At 36.1% G+C, this 22,575-nt stretch overlaps 1 protein-coding gene across 6 annotated transcripts in view; it reads right to left on the reverse strand.

Annotated features, from left to right (window-relative positions):
- LOC126857908 (filaggrin) overlaps positions 1–22,575 on the reverse strand; it is a 117,588-nt gene that overhangs the window by 37,890 nt on the left and 57,123 nt on the right. For all 6 annotated transcript variants that reach the window (XM_050607830.1, XM_050607806.1, XM_050607798.1 and 3 more), the window contains exons 9-10: positions 21,640–22,371; positions 20,987–21,443 (exon numbers count right to left, since the gene is read on the reverse strand). In XM_050607830.1, the coding sequence (XP_050463787.1) occupies positions 20,987–21,443; positions 21,640–22,371 (1,189 nt within the window). The remainder of the gene's footprint in view (positions 1–20,986; positions 21,444–21,639; positions 22,372–22,575) is intronic.

The following is a 22,575-nucleotide window of genomic DNA, read 5'->3' on the forward strand; positions in this document are numbered from 1 at the left end:
CTAATAATTGTCTTTTCGTAGGCAGAAGAGTTTTTAGATATGAAAAGAAATTATGTTTTATTTCTTATAATTGCAAATTATATTGTTTCCATCAAGAGGGGAAAGTGTAACGGCTAAAAAAAGGCTATTTTGAAAATATTTTTTTTCTGCTAAATAATTGTTTTTTTCAAATGATGTTATTAATATCACAAAATACATAATTTGAACTACTTTTTGTGAAATTTTCGTTAAAAAATATTAATATTTATAGCTACAATAGCCAGTATTGCGAGACTCCTTAAAAAGAACAGGCGCATAGCGAGGCAACAAAAGCTCTAAAACAAGAAAGCAAGTATATTCTTAAAATATGAGACAATAGTTTCAGTTGCACGTATGAAATTTTCGATTAAAAAATTTGTTTTTTTATAATGTTAAAAAATAGAAGTCAATGTCTCACTGATTTTGAAACCTTTTTCTTCAAAAGTCTGCCGTTTTCTAACAAATAATTTTTTTTTTTAATTTATACCTGCAACTGAAGCTATTGTCTTATATTTTAAGAAAATATTTGTTTCTTTTTTTTTTGTTCAGAGTTTCCATTGACTCGCTATACGTTTGCTTTATTGGTTTCCCCCCTTGAGTAGCTACAATCATCTTTTTTAATTCAAAAATTAAATTTATTGAAAAAAATCCGATGACAGTGTGAGAGAAACGTTGGGCAAAAGTTGCAAGTAACTTGGACTACTCTTGCTGTCGCTAATGTTAGCGCGAGTATCCTGGGACACACCCTTTTACTATGTGGAAAAGATGCACGGCGATCGTAATTACGAACGTAAAACAATGCAATTACGCGTTCTAATTGCGGAACGGCGCGTTCTTCCGTTGCACGCCTCAAATGCGATTGCTAAGGAAGACTTATGGTGGTAATCTTAAGCATCAGAGAGAGGAATACCAGAGCATCGTTAATCTTAACGATATCGTTAAGGCCGATATCGTCCTTGGCGTTCACGAAGAAGAAGATGCGATCCTAAGTTCTATCTTCGTGAAATCGTTGTCGTGTTCGCGAAGCGTATAAACGCGATCGGTTTATACCGTTTGTTCCATTTGTGCGAAATGAGCGTGGCTGGATAGAGAGAAATGAATTGAATTTCGCAGAAAAGAGGCAACTGCGGATAAATGAAAATTCATTTCGCAAAATTAAAGTTAAGTGTCTTCTTTACCGAAATGCGATTTAGGGATTCGAAAATGTTAAATCACGTTTTTAGATTAATACTTCTTTCAAATTAAAAATAAGACGCATGAAATCGAAAGATTTTTTTAAAAGAGATTCTGTACATATGTGTGTGTTTTTTTTACTAATTAATTCAACAGCATTGAGGAATTTTAATCGATTTTTTATAGAATTGTCGATGCATGCAAAGAGAAGAGAATTGACGCGCGAATTTTTTTGATCACCCTTTATCTGAGGCATATTTCGTTCTCCCTCGGCAACATTCTGGAGCTCTCTGAAAGGGACGAACACGTAATATCGGATTTGTTAGCATGGCGTTAATTGCCAAACGAGGGACAATATAGAGAAAGAGAGAAGTCCGCTGTAACTGATGCCGATTGCAAACGGTCGAATTCACGAATCTGCAATCTACGCGGACGGAAATTTCCGTACGGTACAGTAAACTCGGTTGAATTCTCGTCATTGTGCTTCGTTAGTGAAGCAATCAACATGATTTTTATGCCTATTCTGCGAACAAATTCGTTCTCGTCTGATTTAAGAGACTGATCACTATCTCTTTTGATCCTTTATACATTTTTGCAAATTAATAAGTACAATCAATACTAACGATTAAATATTAATTTTTTGGGGGGAATTTTAGAAAATTTGATGTTATAATCTTGAGAAAAAAAGAGTTGGATTGTTGAAAATTCCGGCGGGAACTTTATCGAAAATTGGATCCACGCGGTAGTCGCGTTGGGACTCTTTTCATGGTAGAAAAGAAAGCAAAAAAAAAAAAAAAATGAAAAAAAGCACACCGAGATACGCACGCAATGTGCCAAAAATAAGAAATTTCACGTTATTTTTGCGGCTTCTAGTAACGATGTTATCCATAGCTTGGGATAATACAATGATTGAGTGATAATGTGTGGATGCTTTGACAATACGCCTTTGCGGATGAGCAATCACAAGTCCATGCGCACGTTGCGAAAGAAACTCGGTTAGCTTTTTACGAGTCGCATTAAAAATTCTTTTTTAAATAAAAGAGAACTTGCCATTCCCCCCTTCACGTCTCATTTGTCATTGCAGGGCTTGATCGTTATTTATAAATATTTTCCGATTAATGTAAACATTTCGTGTGCCTTGTACGTGAACATTCGTTTCTTCTAAATCAAAATTGAGATTGCAATAACAGTTTTTTGAGACAGCGTAAACGATTTTTAGAAGCAAAATATTAAGGATAAATGACAATATTACTATATGACCTATTTTATAAACGTGTCACTAATATCAATTACAACTTCATTAAAAGATATGAAATTTTTCGCGCCATATATATATATAACTGTGTAGAACTAGTCTCACAGTAATAAGTTCTTCGCTGCTAATAATAATTCTTCGTCGTATTGCGTACATGTCAATGACTATGAATACAGATAAGCGCAAGGTGCACATCGAGTATTTCTATATTTTGCATGTAAATTGCTGGCGCAAATATCGTCATGGTAGTACATAGTTGTTAGCGCAACGAGGTGCTTATTAAATTTCCGTCATAAATCTTTATTAAGTTTCCCGGAAACTTGCGCGACGATAATTTCCTTCTGTGTGTCAATGTTCGAGAAAGAGAAAGAGAGAGAGAGAGAGAGAGAGAGAGAGAGAGAGAGAGAGAGAGAAAGGAAGTGCGGAGAGCCAGCCGCGTCTCAGTAAAGTAGTTGAGGATGACAAAGTTCTTTAACAATTGCCCGATATATCGAGAGAGGAGTCCGGTAGAAAGAGAGAAGGGGTAACAAGAACCACCCGGACTTTGAGGGCTCTCACGAAATCTTGGCAAAGCTTCTATTGCGGATACACTCCATTATGCTGCGAGACGCGCATACAACTCGGTCACAATTCCTCCTGATTTAACTCTACTGTCTTCCCTTATTTACCCCTTTAATTACATTCGAATAACAATTACCAGCAGTAATTAGCGGAAGTGAAAGGAAATTGCCGTTCAGTTGATCTCCCTTTGCTTTTCTTCATTTTCCATCTTCCATACGAAAACATGTATAATAAAAAGATTATATAGATTTTAATTTAATCTTAGATTTTATCTAAAAAATTATTACTATTTTTAATAAGAAATTATACAATTAAATAAGAAATTAATAAGAAATTATACAAGTTGATTCTTGTACGATTGTTTTTAGTGTGTTCAGTTCAATGTTTCGAAATCTTGGATTGAAATTTTTTATAATTTACGATCTCATATATTTTTGTACTTAATATGTATAACTACTACTAAATATATAATAATATATATTTAAGATCTTTGTACTTAATCGGATAACAAAAGAATTAAACTTTATTCATAAAATTCCAATTGCTAATACTTCAATTTTATATATAAAAATTTTCCAAAAATTTATTTTGTATCTTCAGTATGATCTCACGACATTTTATCAAATCACGAGTTGTCTCTTGTGTTATCGGCATATCTGCGTTATATCAGGACGACCGGATATACATGTCTAGTAATCAGTGGTGTGCGTATGTCGTGCGTGACGATGGCAAGCGACAGTGAATGGTTGCCAACCACCATGGGAAGGATGTGGTGAGCCTCGCCAGTTTCGAGTTTCGTGCGAAGGTGAAACTTCGGGTCGCATACGCATACCCGCACACACACACATAGCCAGCATATATACACATATATACACGTGCATAAAATTAACGTGCGGAACAACAAGACGTACGCTTCTTCCGTTGCTTTTCTTTAGGTATACCTAGCGTCGCAGAACGCTATTTGAATCCAAATCGTTTATGAGAATTTTAAATCTTTACTATATCTAGAAAATTCAACTGTCGATAAATCAATTTTCGTTTATTAACAAAAAGAATCCGCCAAATGCATTATTCAGATATGAAAACGAATGCAGTGGGAGCGAATTACGTGTCGCGAATCCTACAGAATCGATATTGACGTACTTCCAATGGTAACATTGAATGCGCAGAAAAATTTCAGAGAGAAAATTTCCTGACATGTAGAACAAAATATATTTTGCTACAGATTTATAGCAAAATGAGAAGAAATATAAAAAAAGAATTATATTAAAAAAAAAGTGTTACTTATATCCATGATCTATCGAGCCATCAAATATTATGTCTTTAAATCCTTATTAGATTTTTTATAAGAAAAAATCCTTATTTTTTTATATAAGAAAATTATATATAAAGAAAATTTAGAAATGTTATTTTTTTCGGAAACATTATCCCTTGTATCATTTTTTTCGCTCGCAAAAAATCCAATTTGGTGCGTGGATTGAGGCTTGATATGAAGAGATTTGACAAATTCTGAAGCTTATCGAACGCGGCAATGCCGCGGAAGGTAAGTTGAAGTTTCGAGTTGACTATCTCGTAAATACTTGGGATTCGACATCTGGAAATAATGCGGCGGGAAAAATTGTCATATAATATCTGGTTCGGATCGAAAATGCTCGATATAATAAAATGTAGCTATCCAAAAGGCCGGCTTGTGTTGTCTGTTGTCTATGTCGCAACAAAAGCGAGAAGGAAGAAATGACTATCAGCGCCGAGAAAAACTGGTCCTGGAAGAACCTGCTTCAGACACATGAGAACCCGTGTATTCGAGAGAAGATCAAGGCGTCTCAGAGACGCGAAAAAGTCGATGGTGAGATCGATTTTGATCATACGCTGTAATCGCTATTCCATTAAACAAGATTAAATAATCTTCCTTGATAATGAAGATCAGCTGTTCGAATAAATAAATTTTTCATTCATTTAAATTTATTATTTCTTTTATAAGGATTGTTTTTTTTTGTCATGTTTGTATCATAAAATAACAATAACTATATATATATATATAATTTTAAAACATGCATATGTTATGCATTATATCTAGATTATTTCTTGTAGTAAAGTTTTTCTAAATTTTTTTCAGAAACGGATATATGTGAAATATGTTGTATAAATATTTGTATAAATATTTGTACATATTTATAACCTTGTTAAATATGTAAAATTAGTTTCGAATATCTCTTTAGATAAATATTTTAATAACAAAACTACTAGAAATAGTTTAAAGCGTACGTGGGCGTTCAAGTCGAGTGCTTGCGATCGCTGCGCAATTCGCGTGTATTTTTATCTCGATCGATACCACTTCGTTCGACGTTAGAAACACGAAATACTCGTCCGGTGCGATATTAAATCGCCGCCTTTTACCTCGCTCTGATTATGAAAAATTTTATTACAATTGATAAAGGTAGCTGAGGCTTGCTCGTGCATTATGTCCCGTATACGCTTCCATTTACAAAGTTATCTCATGACACACGAGGCACGATTTTTTTTCCTTGTCTACGAGAAGTAAGTATGTAAACCACGCGCGTGCATAATTATATAACACGATGTATTCGTTTTAAAAACAGTTATCTGGAAAAAAAAGCGTAACACGACGATAGCATTTATGGCGCCGAACTTACGTGACTTGGAATGGACGTATATTTGCAAAAACAACACGTCCGCAGCCCGCTGTAAAACTGCGCTGCAATTGCTATCAATTTATTAATTCGCAATCGAACTTCTACTACGCGTGTTGCGAGATTTTTTAATGGATCTCTTGTTAAATTAATATTGGACGCCCAGTAACTTTTGCACGTTTACTGCTCGATGAATTTCAACGCATGCGTATATATTAATAGGTGTTTAATCGGTAATCCAGCATACGGAAAATTGAAGTTCTATTTGTATTTTGTTGCTTCGATTTACTCGTGATATAGCACGAGAATTTGGTGATTATTATACGTATGTATGTATCAGGCACATATACATATATATATATATAATATCTCGTGAGTTTCGAGAACTCTGGTTAGTAAGCATAAATTCGATATAATTTCTGCAAACTGATAGAAACTTGCTTGTAAATGTTATAATTAATGCATAAATTAAATATATGTTTTCAAATTGGATATTAAATAGTTATAATAAATAATAGTCTTTTACAAATAATCTCTTACAATATTTATTCCGTGGGGAAAATTTAAATTTAGATTAGTCAAAATATTTATCATTAAAGTTAATGCGAAATGTTAAACAGCTGTGGCAAATAATGATCTGTCTAACAAAAACCGAATTCAAATTAATTATAATTTTATTATTAAAATGAACATTGTAAAGTTTGTGAAGATCATTCTAGATATTCATTTTCTCAATTTCATATCTCGAAATATTAAAATACGAATGCATCAACCATCTCAATATATCTAACGATAAAAAAGCAGAAGCATCTACTGATAACAAAAGAAAAAAATGTATATCGAAAAAAGAAAAATAGCAGAATATAATAACATGCGTATAATATTTCGACGGATATTAAATTAAAAATTTTTATCCGATCGAATAGAGATATTCTCGGTAAAATAGATATGAAAGAAAATGAGTAGAAGAAATACTTTGATTCATGTAATGGATATTGTTAACTACATGTAAATATTATATATATATATATATATATTGTTTTTTTTAAATCTTATAAAAATGCACATGTAACGTTTAAGAGATTATAATTTTATAAGCGTTATTTATAATTCTTCAATGTGGAAAATTCAACCGTTTCTTAATGAAAAATAACTATGAAAGGAAGAATACACAAAGTACCTTTTGTCTCCGACAAGTTCGTTATCAAAGACTTTGTTAAATTAAATTAAATATTTTTACTTGCACGTAATTAGAAAATAAACAACATCTTCTCTGTTATTAATCAAAATAAGTGGTATAGATGATCTTACTTGTCGATTTTAGCCCGCGCCATGTTTTCCCAACTGCGAACTGGGTTAGCGAGTCTTGTGAAAGAAGATTCGGTCGGCAAGTAGGCGGAACAGTGCCAGCTGTGTCTCCAAAACGTACTTCCGCTCACCCTTTCTCGATTCTTCAACGGCACTATACCTTTCTCACTCATTTCACTGTCCACGACGAGGCCTATTTCATACACTGTGTTCACACATTGATTTGTCCCATCGGCCTCGTGGAACACGTGGAGTACACAAGAATTTTACATTTTGTATGTGTATCTTATATAACACAATACTAATATTACTCCCCCGTGGCTTTACTTTGTCTTCAACAAGATTTCGCTTGTTTTACACAATCAAGGAGATAAAATGTCGTTTTATCTGGTAATAAAATAATTAGTTCAATAACGTGATCCAAAGGATTATATAAGCGATTTCAAGTGACACTCGTGTATATAATTTAAATTTCAAATAGTCAGCTGATAACAAAATAATACCCTTGAGAATCAGATAGAATCATAAAGAGTGGACAGAATGAATGAGTTTTCGTAACAGATAAAAATTTTGTGTGTGAGGGATTGGCGAAATTCTCGCGAATTGTAATCGATATAAATATTTCGCGATCGGAGGCACTCCAATAATAATTAAGGACAGTTAAATTGAGAGAGCTTTTGCTTTGAAGAAGAATCGACAACAAAGTAATCTGTGGAATTCTCAGCCGGCGCCCAATGGTGAATATTACTTCGCTTAAATGAATCTGAATGAAGCTATTATCTGAGTGTTTGTTTCATTTTTCCAATATTTTCGTTCGGCGATTTATATGTAAAAAAGCAAGGCTGTTAACAGAAAAGATAAATTCGAGAATATCTTGTAAATATTATCAAATAATGCGGATATACATATTTTTAAAGAAAAAAATCATTTATGATAAAAGAAAAACATGTTACTATATATATTCGAAAAATATTTTTCTCCAAATTTTTGAAAGATTTTATGCAGTCGATGTTAGTGCTCAAGTCAGAGTATTGAGGTAATTGCTGAGATAAGGGAAAAGTGCATGGTATCTAAATTACTTCCATCAGAGAAATCGCCGAGGTAACCTTGCAGGTAGGCAACAAGAAAGACTCTGCGGCCATGTCTCGCTTAATTAAGCCAATAATTTATCTCACGCGATAAATAACGGGAAGCACCAAGCGGTGTCGCGAGGATCCAGAATCCGCGTTTCCTCCCGCGCCGCATCTGACTAGCACGACCCGAGAGGAAGAAGAGGAACTCTTCGAGTTCGCGTGAGCGGAAGATCCAGCGGCGAGATCCGCGGATCTTGACGAAGGTGAGCAGGTTTCCTGCGAGAATTCTCCGTTGTATTCCCCCAGGGGATGATTAATCGCGGTCGTTTAGAAATTTTATTGGCTCGGTTACGTTACGAGTTATCGTTGTTTTCCACGAGTGACTTCCGGCCTGGCAGGACTTGCTTTTGTATTCATTTAATATGCCGTTTCATTATACCGCGAATGAATTACTAACGTTTTGCTCCAAAATTGCTTCTCTATTCTTGATTATATCGAGAAATAATTTAGGAATAAAACATTGATATTACTTTTCAATAAAATAATATTTCTCTATATAATCAAGAAATGTCAAAAATTTAATTGTCATCTTTTTTGTGTCATTCAAAAATTTTTTATTCTCCAGATTGTTTTAGAATAATACTTCATGATTGTTTGTTATAATAATTAAAAAAAATTATCATTTATTTATCTAAGCAATATTTTTCGAAGAATGCTAATAATTTACAATTAAATATAAATATAGATGATCTATATCATAATAATAAATAAATAAATACTATATAATAATAAATAAAATATCGATCGTATATAAATTTCTCTCTGAATTTCTCTACTTCAAAAATTTATTCTAGAAACAAAAGGAATTGTCTCGAGAAATAAAAATTTAATAAAACAACATTCTCACATATAAATTTTTCTCCGAATTTCTACTCCAAAAATTTATTCCAGAAAGAAGATACTCGAGAGTACAGGCGAACGAAGAATTGGGTAGTGTACCTGGCGGATTCTCGAATCGAACTGGACCGAAGGTGAGCGAGTCTTCTGCGAGAATCTCGCGTGGTGCCTGCCACCGATCGACCCACTCCACTCAATGGATCATACAAAAGTATTTTCGATTATTCAAGGTCGACGTGTGTACAGGCGCGTACGCGTCTATGATGGTGAACCCTTGCTCAATCTTTCCGTGATCATCGTTCACGAAAAAACTCAAATAATAAATTAAAAATATTTTTCGACTGATGAAAATGTCATTAGCAGAACGTGATATCGGTTCGGAGATAAATTTAAAATTTATCTCGGCTTTTCCTCTTTTTCTTTTATGCCGAAGCTACACGGGGCGCAGAATGTCTGTTCTAAATCCGGTGACCTCGCTGCAATTAACGAAGGTGGGTGCGATATAATTTTGCGTGGGTCTCAACGAGGCCGGAAATGTCGGTGGACGAGAGAAAAACTGGCGCGCGCACGCGCTAAATGACGCTCTCGGCCTTTATATATATCGTGCTACAAATTAAATTTGCATTACGCGGTGTAATTTGTGAAATGCTTTATTTGTAGCCAGATAGTTTTAATATATATCGCAACGCTCCTGTGCAATAATTTGACGAATCTCTCCCTTTTTTGTATGCCAAAAATATCTGCGATATTTTTATATTATTTAATACGTCGTGGCTGCATAGAAGAGAGAATGTGAGAAGAAATAATTAATACAGTTTGCATTAAAAATATCGAGAAATTATAAGAGTATCCTTTCGAGATAACACGATTTCGCGGGAGATTCATTCACCGTTAAAGATCGACGTAATGTTGTGGAAGTTATTTTTTAACAAGATATACCAGAAAATTCATCATCCGATTTCATAGACGATTGACCGCGTTTACGCACAAATCTGTCATCGACACTCAATCGATTTACGACCGCCGATCCGGATTTGCGCGCTGACACGCGGCGCTCGAAAATGCGCGGACGTGAACGGTAAACAAAATGCGCGAACGCGAATGCGCAGACGAATGTGTCAAAAGTATCGACGGCGAGATATACAACGATCTAACGACAACAACGATAACGACGGCGGCAATCTACCGACGACAATCTAACGACAACGACAACGACAATGACAACGACGACGACGAGGACAGCATGTGCTATCAGCACGGCGGCACGCGGCGTACTGCCTTCGTCGATTGCAGCGCTCTGCTAAGCCGGTGACGTGCCGCGCGTCCCGCGATGCGCCGCGCGTTGCACCTTCGGAATGATCGAGCCGGTTCGCCGACCGCCCGCTGCTGCTGCTGCTGCTGCTTGCTCCCTTCTTCCTCTTCGAGACGAAGGGGAGAAAAGAAAGGTACCCGAGGAGCGGTCAGACGGAGAGCATGCTCTTGGCTATCCCGCTCTTTTGATCGCGCGAGACGGAGTTTGCGCTGCCCGCGAATCGACTCGCGCCGCAAGATGTGCCCTTAAAGGGCGCCCGGGCTGGGTTCGACCCGGTGCCCTTTATTTTCAGCGCACCAAGCGGATCACGCCCGATACAATTTGATCAATTTAATACGCGAATGGCGACGCGCGGCTAGATAGAGTATAATTGTGGCTCTTCTACAGAGGCGACGGCCATCGATTAGTCACGTGGGATGCTCGATAATGGACCGACAGGTTTATGAATCACGACGCGCGAGATCAACACGAGAGAATTGCGTTCGCATTCCTTTGTCGCGCGATATATTATATATACGCTTGAGTCGCTCGAAACTATATTTTCTGCCAGATTTCGTTGTGTTGTATCAATGAAGAAAATCAGCATAAATATTGAAAACGATTCGATGATTATAAAAATTATAGAAGAAATAATAATAAAGATTAAATGTGCTCGAAAAAAGTATTTATTCTTTTTTATATCACGATGCCTGCGGCGTAAACAATCTGATAGTCGAGTTTCGAATGGAAATCTCATGACGACCGATACGCGTGATGAGATTAAACTGGAAAATTCAATTTGTTACGTTTCACACCTGTTTCAGCTCTCAGCTCGTCACAGTATAGAAATCGATCGTTAAAGTGACACATGGCTAAGGATTTTGAATGATCTTAAAATGTTACATTTTAATAAAATGTTATAAATTTTATACGATACAATTTTTATTTGTGTGCGCTCGTTACGCGCCATAGGATATCGATCTGTCAGTGAAATAATATACCGATTTCTAAATACCTGTACTTGGATACTCACTGAACTATATAAAAAATAGTTAACAAAAAATATACAGTTGACCTAAATGCAAATTATAAATATAAAGCGATCATATCACTCTCAAGCGAGCGGGTGAGAGAAATATTAAAAATAACTGTAAATAAGAATAATAAAATAAATGTAAATAAGAATAGAAAATATAAATCACGCGATTTAGCTTTGTGGAAAGATTCCATTTCACAAATGTATATTTATATTAGTTGCATATCGCAACGCAACGAGTGCAGATTTGAATGTCCGTGTCCGATGATCAAAGCCGCACAACGATCGCTTTATCGCTAATATTGGCTGGCTGGTATCCGCAGGTATGCATGCGTGGGCGTTGTCAAATGGATTTCACGCGCTGCCAGTGTTTCTCAATTTGCTACTCGATGACTATACTAATTGTAATTGTAGGGGAACTTTTAATTTCTAATAAAAAAATTTTATTTTGTTAATAGCATTTTTTAACTCTTTTTCTTTTCAGTTGCCCGGTAACAATACGAATCTGTCTAATTTAAACCTAATAAAGTGTAAATTTGTCGTAAAGATATCAAATAATTTTAGAAATTAAGCTCAATACAGAATTAACTATTAGAGTTAATTGAATAATTGTTGAAACTTAAACTCTTCTAGCATGAAATATATAATAAATAAATATAATATTTTATTTATTAAAATATTCACGAAGATATTTAAAGACCCAAAATGATAATATGCTTATCGTAAGAATTTTCATATTAAAAGTTCGAAATAAGAAGCAAATAAAAAATTGTAAAACGAACGATAAGTCTATTCACTTCCGGCGGTAGCGAATTTTCGATAAGAAAATTTTCCTCTTTTCCGTTATTGCGTTATAGTTTGACGGCGGTGGAGCGTTTGATACGATAACTTTCTCGTTTAATATTAATGATGGTGTAAAACTCTTACTCCGTTACTCCACTGCGGTTTAATTGCATTTTCCGCGAAGGCGCTCGAAGGCACATACGATTATCGAGATTGTATGACAGAAAGAATCCTTCTGTCCGAGCTGACGGATATTTTCTCGCGATTGCTTTCCAAAGAGATTATCTCCAGGCACATTTACCGGGTGCTTGAGCGAATTCGTCAAATCGCATTGTCAGACCCTTTTGTGCTCGATGAACCCGTCGAATAGCACCATAAAACCATTTCTGTTTTTCTCACATATAAATTCAATGTTCGAAAAAGCTTCCTCTCCTTGATTCTCCTCGAAAGGAATCTGTTTCGTTTCACCAAAGTTACATCGTACAAAATTGATCCTTCAAAAGCTACGAGAATAGAGAACGTTTCAAGTGAATTTGGATTTAAGATAAGAAGAGCTCGCTCTCCTACATTTCAATTTGCATCCCGTGAAGGAATCGTTTCACGCGTATTTACTCTCTATGTTTCATAGTCTGAAAACAATTTACGCGATTGCTCATACAGGAAACTAAGCAGGAATCTAAGCATATATAGTAAAGGTAAGCGAGTAGGATTAAAGATCCTCTTATCGAGCGAATTTATACTCTTTTATAAACTCGTGGCAAAAATAGCAATTTAATATAAGAGTAACCGCATGCTGCAACGATTAACAAAGTCAGTCGAAACAAGCGCAAGTATGTTAATGAACAAGCATTTAATTTAAAACGCGATTACACTGCGTAATCTCATTTACTCGCCATGCTATATACACAGTCTTACAATTATTTGTCTCTGTCTTTGTTTATCCTTGTTAAACAGAAGGCGTAACTTGTGGGACGATGTGCTAAACGTCCTGGGCGGCCTGTGTTTAACAATTCAGGGAATTCGGATAAGAGGGAACGTGGGTGTACGAGGGGGTGGAAAACGCTTCATCCCTTTCGATTCGGTTCGATCGTGTATTGGACTGGGTGAAACACCGGGGACGAGCAGTAGCTTTAACTAATTGATGACCACTGCGGAATTCAACGCACATCTACACGAATATACAAACTTTCGGCCGATGCATAATCCACGCGAGGCGTCACACTCACCGCTTTAATTCTGATAACATATTTGGCAGCCAGCATAGAATAACGCAAAAATTTTCCAAACTATAAAGATAAATTCGCGCGTGACGATCATCGGAATGTTGAGTATTTTATCTGTCACGAAATTTGTAATACACAAAATTTTAGTGCATTGTGCAATCAGAATATCTAAAAAAAAACAACGAATTCCAAGACGGCGTATATAACTCTTCATGAAATTGCAAAGAGAAACATGCAGAATAATTTATAAAATTTATATCATCTTTCGGAGATCTAAAATTTCTGAATTAATTCGAAATATGTTTTTTCTACTTCTTTTTTTTTATCAAAGTTTTAAAATGCCGACAGTTGTCAAAATATAGTGATTTCTGTTGCATTAATACACTTATTATTTCGTAATGAGTTTTCTAATCTTTAGTTTACAATTATTTAATGTTAGAGAGAAAATGTATAAAATCAAAATTCCTCACATGGCATTTTTCATAGTCTCAGTTTACGACGTCGAGAATGATAAGCTAATGGGTTAACGCGTTCAATGAAAAGTATAATTGCACTTATTGCCGCATAGCTTATGAATTCGCTCAAATGTCGCTGAGAATTCTTACTATTATTCCGTCTCATTATGCGTCGAGTTGACACATAAAAGTTTTACGGACATATTCGTGAAATGAGCATAAATCTAGTTTAGGGTTAGCTGTTATATATGAGCACCTCCCCTTGAAATCCGCTTAAAGTTCTGTCCAATGGAGAAAAATCCGCTTAAAAGAGAAAAAAATTGCCCTTACTTTGTAACACTGTGTCTAGTTTTTTGTTAAACCTGTGTCTTATTTAATATATTTAATCTTTGTTAAATTAAAAACATTATTCTATTAATATTGCAATAACTTATCGCATTTGAAATGAATCTATGCGTCACTTGATATATTCAATTTTTTTCTGATTTTTTACCGAAAATAAAAAATACGATCGCGATATGTAAGCAATTTTTTATTCAATGTGATTCTTAATTTTAACGGCTCTTATATGAGACGCAATGCAAATGAAGTTCTGCGAATGTTCTGCGAAATTAAAAGGAAAACATGTCTCGATTCGTTACAGGGAAATAAAGAACGGAAACGTCGCGATAAACATTGTGTACATTGTTCCGTTGCAACAAAAAATATCGACAAGCATCGCTCGAACACTTTTCTTGGACGTCATTCGCAGGAAGAGGGTAACAAAAAAAAGAAGCAGACTTCCGCAAGCGAAACATCGACAAATGGACGAGGACGTTCGGTAAAGTTCTCGGCGAGTGTAATACGTGCGAGCCGATGAATAATTGAGGCAACGGGACGCGAGCAGAAGCGAGAGCACGAGCCGAGACTCTCTCGCGACCGAAGATTGCCGCTCGTGCGCACATCCGTCATTTCGCCGTAACGAATGTGCCGCGCGAGCAGCGGAATTAATTGCGACGAATAATTCGTCCTATTTTTGTGCGCGCGTCGCTTTGAGCGATGAACTTTTTTATCTCGCCTCTTGGCAACAACGATAACAATAATGCTCCTCGCGAGCGCGTTCGAAATGCATCGAGCTACGCGCGATTCCCGCAATGTGTAATTTATCGGGAACGTGATTGCGAAAATAATGAGCTACGCGCGTCCACGCCATTTCTTCCGTCGTATTTCGCTTCGGAAATCACGCGATGATGAGAAACGAACGGTAAGAGATGCCCGAGCGTTCAAGGGAGAGCATTAATGATTTTCATCCTGGAGGCTGATAACTCCTAGCCCTCCGTTCCGGACTCCAATGACGGTGTCGGTGTTTTCGAAGCGCAATAATTACGCAGTTGCAATTAGTTCGACCGTTCTTCGCGGTTGAAACATCCGAGTGTTGGTTTCGCTCTATCGTATGTCAAGATACGAAAGAAACGTTGCTTGAGCCTAATTGCGCTCGCGGGGCAGATGATGGTGGAATAATGGCGTTTTGTCCGTGTTTTCGCACTTTCGAAATTCCTCACTCGTCGTTCGGACGATTCGCTGCGAGATAAAAGGTTTGACGAATCAAAATTTCGCACAGTTGTGCCGCATTCGTTCACCGTTACGAAAGTTGCACACACGCGATAATCTCTCTCCAGAATGTTAATTTGAACGAGCTATAAATGACGACAAAAAAATAGCCAAGACAAATTTCTATTCTATTTAGAATATTTATAATAATAATTCTGTTTGCTATGTAAAGAGATAGAGAATTCTGTGCGTGTGCATGTTTCGGATTCTATTGCAAATTTTAAATAAGCAAAAGTAAATTTTATTATGTGTTAAATTGAACGTTTGTCTCGTTACATTTTAACAATTGTCAGAACTAAAATCGTAAAATCTATTGTATATATACAAGATGTCTATATTCCTTATGTAAACATTTTTAATTAAATGATCTTATTATGGATACATTGCGTATGTGTGCGTGTTGTGTGTTGCGTATGTGTGATACATTTATTATTATTCGTAATAAAACGATTTAACAAATTTTAGATATTATAATTGCAGTTATATAAAAAGATAATTCTCTGTAAAAATAATTAAAATAAAAATATTACCTATTAAAATTATTTAAATAATCAAATTTTAATAATTTAAATAGATATTATTAAAAAAATATAATAATTAATTTTAATAGATTTTTCTGAGGCATATCGACACAAACAACAGTATCTGTCAGTATCTGTCAGTATTAAAGCAAAGTACGTTGACCACGCATAATTTAATGCTCTTTGCATATAGCGAAAACGTCAGAGGCTAAAGCGCGCTTATCCGATTCAACGGAGATGCAAAGGAAATTTATTAAAACTTGATTCACTTAATGACACTTATCGTCGCATCTTCTCGTGATACATAGTATCGTAAACAAAATCGATTGTTGTTATCGCAGATGTAATGCGATCAAATAATTCGTATTTGAAACACAACTCCCGATCTAACAGATTGTTTTCGTCGAAGTATCGTTACTATCGATTATCAATGCGCAGACCACAAAAGAGTTAAAAAATATCGCAAATATCATAATTTAAAAAACCTTTTGTTTTTCCCTTGAAGATAATATTTGCTGCATTCGAATAATAAAAGAAAAATAATTAATTTTAATTCCAAGTCATTTTAAATTTTGCAGTGACTTTTTTCTTAGAGAAATTAACGTATAATTATTGTGACAATTATGCAAAATATTTTCAATTAATATTATGAGATAAATATTAATAAAATGATAAGAAATATTTCTTTTCTCTCTCTCTCTTCTCTCTTTTGATATAAAAGATGATATTTACAAACTTAATGCTCGCCTTTGAAGTGATTAATGCAAAAATCGCACTACAAATATCAAACTGACGAGTTGAAATCGCCGTTTGACTTTGACACGAAACACGCGGTTTGCGCTTTCAAGTGTATCAAGTATAATGCCGTCCCAATTACGTGTGTGAATGGACACGTGCGATTGCGAAATCGATACTCGTTCAGATTCAGCGGTATGAACCAAAGAAAATTAGCGGCAATAGGAAGTAGGGATGCGGGCGATGAAGTTCCCAATATAACGTGAATGGCGATATTGAAGAGCGCGAGCGCCATCCATCATTTCAAGCGCTTTTAATACGACAGTTTGCAATTTGCGTTTCATATATAACATTTCGCGTAGATTGCACTACCTATATATTCAAAAAGTGGAACAATGAATTTTATAGCCGCACGAGTCCGGCTGTATTAGCTTTGAAAAAATCAATTAAAGTTGATCAATCGATTTCTTCTGTTTTTTTTTTTTTTTTTTTTTTTTTTTTTTTAACAATCATACTTCGGAGACCACTTTTTTCCAGTGATAAAATCTCGCTCAATATTTTATATATTCGTGTCCCCAAAAGTAATTTAACTTGAGTATCTCGTATGAAATAAATTTTGCTGAATTGATGGCTCTGTCGTCACTAAAATATTCGCAATTTCTTTCGACAAATTGCAAAGGAGCGATATGTTACCTTACGAAGACAAGATGCGATAATCGTAAATTTACAAAATACGCGGGCATTACGATTATCTAGAAGGCGTTAATTCCCGATGAACAATTAGACGGTAATTCTCGTCTCTAATCGGAATCGATCGATGCCTTGAGATTCGACCGACCACCTGTCGCGCAAATTATGACCCTTACAAGATTAATACTTCGAGCGTGGTGTGAACGACGTCAATATATGGCGCGAGCTTTGTAACCGAGGAGTCATCGTCTTCTTCGCCTACATACGAGATTTTCGTAGGTGTCGTTTTTGGAAGTCGCTAGAGCCGCAAATAAGCTTTACTCGACTGTAAGATGCTGCTGCCGTTTCATCGTGATTAATGGTGAATTTATCAAATAACGGGAGTGCAAAAAGACAATAAATACAGAAAATTCTTTCAAACTTCTATTATTGCCGAATTAAAAAGAATTCAACATTTTACTTATAATTGTAATGAAAGTAATTAAAAAGAAACCTCGAAATAAATATATAAAGTATCTCTGATGTATTTTTAATATATCTTATAAAATATAAAAAAAGGGAATACATTTTATTAAGAGTTTTAATTGCGCCTTTTGTGAAATTTTCATTATTTATGACTCGTGAAATCGTTGGTATTTGCTTTTTCGTCAAAAAAAATTCTCTTAAAGCGAATAAGAAAGGCGGAAAACGAGTGAAAACGACTAAGAGAAGTTCTCGAGGCGGAGCCGATAGACCCTAAAGAGAGAGATGCTACATCGAGTGATGACACTTTTATGGCGTAGCGAAATGTGTTATCTCTCACACGATAGATAATACTCCATAAATATTTAATAAATGTCAGTTATAGCGCGTATTGATGTGGAGATTTGATGGCATAGATAAAGATCGATATGTTTCCTTGCCGACAGTATAGTTTATACGATTTATAGTCGCTACTTTTATTAAGGGATATTTATCGTGAGTACTATGATTTATATCACGTACCGTAGCTACTCTAAAGTTAATAAATAAAAATAGTAATCTAAATATATTACTATTTATCAAAATGAACAATCTGTCGCGCGGATTGCGATATCGCGAACTATTAATATTTTTTAATATATTATGACATGTTAAATGTGCGAATAATATTAAATATATGTGTGTATGTATAAATATAATAAAATAAAATAATACAAAATAATATAAAATAGTAAAAAATGTTTTACAAATTTGGCTTAGATACGATGAAGAGTCTGAAGGTCTGTTATTTTTTCTAGAATTATTTAATCCTTCGATAAAGATTAAAAGTGAAGGCTTTAGCGATTTCAACTTACTTAATTTGAGAAATATTCCATTTCTGAGAAAATTATCGCGGAACTGACACACATCGTCTCGCGATCCTTTACGGATGTCCAACGTGACTTTTACATCAACGAACTCAAGGGCGTGCGATTTGCGCTACAACAAGAAGCTCCGCGGAGAAGCGGATCAAAAGTTTTCATCTTTCACGGTTAAAAATAAGAAGGGAGTTATGCGTCGCGAAACTTTGCGCTTACTGGATTAAGTATCGTGTTCAGAAACGTTCGGGAACTCGGCGCACATAATGTCGAGTTTGGAAGTTTGATGCTGGGCGAACCGACCGACCAGACAGGAGAGTTCTGCGAAAGACGATCAATGTTTACAACAATTTACGTTCCATCTCATATCAGAATTGAATGTTCGCGAATCTAAGTTTTAAATCACACAGAATTAAAAATTTTCAAGAAAATTATTAATTAATATATCTAATTCGTTGTATTAGTCTCAATTTTTTGCAACATCTTCGAAAGACTAAAAATAAATACATGCTCCGTGTTGCGCGTGATTTTTGACAGTTGATCGAGAATCGCGATCATTATTTCTGTCACCTTATGTTGCGGGCACACGTGGGCCGTGTGTGGGCGAGTTTACACGCATGCTTAACCGGTTCGTCGAACGATGCGATTACGTCGCATTACGCGTGCATTTCCAAAAGCAAATAAAGAAAGATCCTCGCGAGATTTATTATGAATGCGACATTTTTGTTACGACGATGAAGAAACTACAGTGTTGCACATATTCACTGCTGTCAGGCAGATGATTAGGTAAGATTTGAGAAATGACTCTGTCCTACAACGCAAAAAAAATCTTTCTTTAAAAAATCTTTTCAATATACAAAGAGAATTATGTCGTGGGAAAATTGCAAATAAATCAATTAGTCTTTCCGAGTCAACACGGCATTCGCATTCGTGATTGAAATCGAAAATTGACAGACAATGCCAGCTACGGCAAGTTTCAAGAGTGTACACCAGGATCTATCTATCATGCATTTGCACGAATGAACGAAGCTGGCTAACAGGATGATGCAAAACACGACGACGGTAATAGCGCGAGAATTAACGCGAATACGCGAATGCAATGCGTTCAGGAGAGAATCAAACATCTCAACTTCCGCCGGGTGCATGTATTTATGCTGTATATCACGGACATGCGATCGCGCTATTAGTAAAGCTGTTACGTTTCAATTCTTCGTCATTTGTGATCGAGTGATTAGCGAGTGGAAAATGATTCCTGTCAAGAAAAAAAATGCTTTCAGATTATCGCTAAAACTATACGTAGAAGAGATGTCAGGAACGCGTTGCGTTCAAGAATCTTCACATCTTGACAGTTTAATCGAAAAGTTTGCACGTATCGTTTATGAAAGCGCAGAGCTGATTTTACAACAAACGCAGCCTCGCGCAGAGCTGTCATCCCTGAATGTCTTTTAGCACGTAATTATGACGTCATAATATAATGTCAAATGTATATAGTGTCAGCTGCAATATTTTGCAACACTGCTTCTTTAGCTCTTTTTGAATAATCTCTCTCCTTCAATCGTTTTTATTTTAATTATATTTTGATAGGTTCGCGTAAAAATTTGTAAACAAATATATTTACGAATTCAATATTGAATATATCTATGTTATTTGCAAATGTTTGCCGATGAGAAATTCACTATTAAAAAAATATTATTCAACGCTAATACATATATATTTGATCATTTCTATTTCTTTATATCAAAATCTTATTTTATGAAAATCTTTTTATGACATATCAAGTCTAATATTTTATTTAATCTGATCTATCTATAATGTTCAACTTTTTATACTTTATTTTGAAATATTATTGAAAAAAAAATTAAATTTTAATATTTATAGAAATCAATACATTCAAAATAAATCTGTAGCTGCATTTTTATCAGTATCATATCGCATATCTAATAAATGTTATAACCTACAGTACGCTATAATATCGATTTCAAGTAGCTTGCTAATAAATGCGTGCGCAATTGCGCAACATTCGCATCTAAGGCTTAAATCTAATCCCAAGGCTGGCAAGGGTAAGCCGTCTTCTGGTACTCGCGTATGCAGAGCACGTATAATGGAATACCCGACAGGATTTCGATCCAGGAGAGCCAATTACCAGTGCAATCGACCTCGCGCGCGGCATGGTAGCCCGGCAACCCAATAAACTGCACCGCAAGATTTAAACGAACGCGGCCGCGTACTAATATTTAAGGCGAATCAATTCGCCGACCACTTGCCTCGAAATTGCCTCCGTCAGTTCGTTCGATCAGGCGAGACGTGGCTATCACGATTCACCATTTCTATCTTCTCTCTCGTTTCTCTATCCGCGAACAAGTTGATGAGAAATATGCGAGAGGTATACTCAGTCACAAATACTCACCCGTCCGCCGTGTTGTGCGCCAGGAAGGACTTTGGCAGCGACAAGGATCGTTGATGAGGGTCCAGGATGATGTCATCCGTGAGCGAATCCTCGCCCCGAGTCGGCGCGCTACCGGGTCTGGAGAGCGTACCGTCCTTCGGTGGCTCTATCAGCGTCTTCAGCGAACCGATCACGGCGTCCTCCATCGGTGTAGATGCGCCGGAGCTCTTCGCGTTCCGCGGACTCTTCGTCACCGTGCGATCCGACGTGGTGATCCAGATATCACTGCTCGAGGACGACGAGGTATTGGTCGATGACGAGACGATCGGGCCACTGCTCGGTGATCTGCTGACAACGTTCATTCCTTGGATAGGCGACACTCTCCTATCTTTATTCTCGGCGCCCTCGAAAGATCCTGGGAAATCGGGCTTTCGATACACTCGATGGTGCATTTGACTTCTCTTTTCTACTCCGGAACCTATTTTATTTACAAAAAATGTTATTAATATAATAAATTGTTCCTTCTTTATTAAGTTAAAATTTAAATAAACGCTGTTTTATTGAATAAAAAATAAAATGTTTATTGATTTATAAGAAAAATTATATTTTCGCAGGAATTATTTAATTCAGTGCAATCTCTCTTTTTTTTATAATTAGACATATTTGTTACAAACCATTGCCATTAATTCCCTCCAGTGGTGACCATCTATTAGTCTGCTTGAGCATACTCTTGGATCTCTCTTGATACTTGCCCTGCTGATTGCTTCTGCTTTTTCTCAAATTGTCTCTTTCGCGAAGCTCCCGATCATCCATCCGCTCCAGGGAAGCCGGCGACGAGCTGGCGCTACCTCGATGGCTACCGGTGTCAGTAGAGAGTCTTTGATGTGACGGATAGCTCTGCGATAGCTTCATGAAGACCGGCGGTGGTGCCTGATTTGGCGAATATAGAGTTTCTCTTTGAGAGCAATGAGGCCAGAAATCACACGTGCTGCTGTTGCAGCGTAATTTCGTATCTGGACTAAAGTCTTGATTGACAGACGGTGCGCTCGTATTCGGCGTTGTAGCGCCTCTCTGTAACGTTCGTGGTCGCCGGGATTGTTGTTGTTGTTGTTGCTGCTGCTGTTGTTGTTGCGACTGCTGTGGCTGCTGCTGTGGCTGCGGAGAATTGAATACTTTCGACGATTGATGTTGTTGCTGCTGCTGTTGCTTGGAAGATATGATGTAGACGTCGTAAGTGTTGGAAGTGCCTCGCCTTTGTTCTTGATTCTCGTCACGACGTTCGTAGCGGTTCGACAAGCTGCTTCTTGGCACGACGCGACTTCGGGTGCCGTATAGATATTCGGTTACTACTTCCGGTTCGCGAAGAAGATTTTCGTTTATGGTGTCATCGGTAGACTGAGCTTTTCCTAAAGAATTTGGAAAAAATGATCGAGTACGAGATTGAGATTAATGGATTTGATCCATTTTAGTTCGATATCGCGTTCTTAGCACAAATATTTCTTAGTTCAATTTTTTTATTCACATTAAGTTTTATATAACAAATATCTGATATGTTCTATTTTTAATTTTTATATTAGTTTTTATATTAGTCGTTAAAAAAAAAAAAAAGA

The sequence above is a fragment of the Cataglyphis hispanica genome, chromosome 2, assembly GCF_021464435.1.
Source record: "Cataglyphis hispanica isolate Lineage 1 chromosome 2, ULB_Chis1_1.0, whole genome shotgun sequence".
NCBI lineage: Eukaryota > Metazoa > Arthropoda > Insecta > Hymenoptera > Formicidae > Cataglyphis > Cataglyphis hispanica.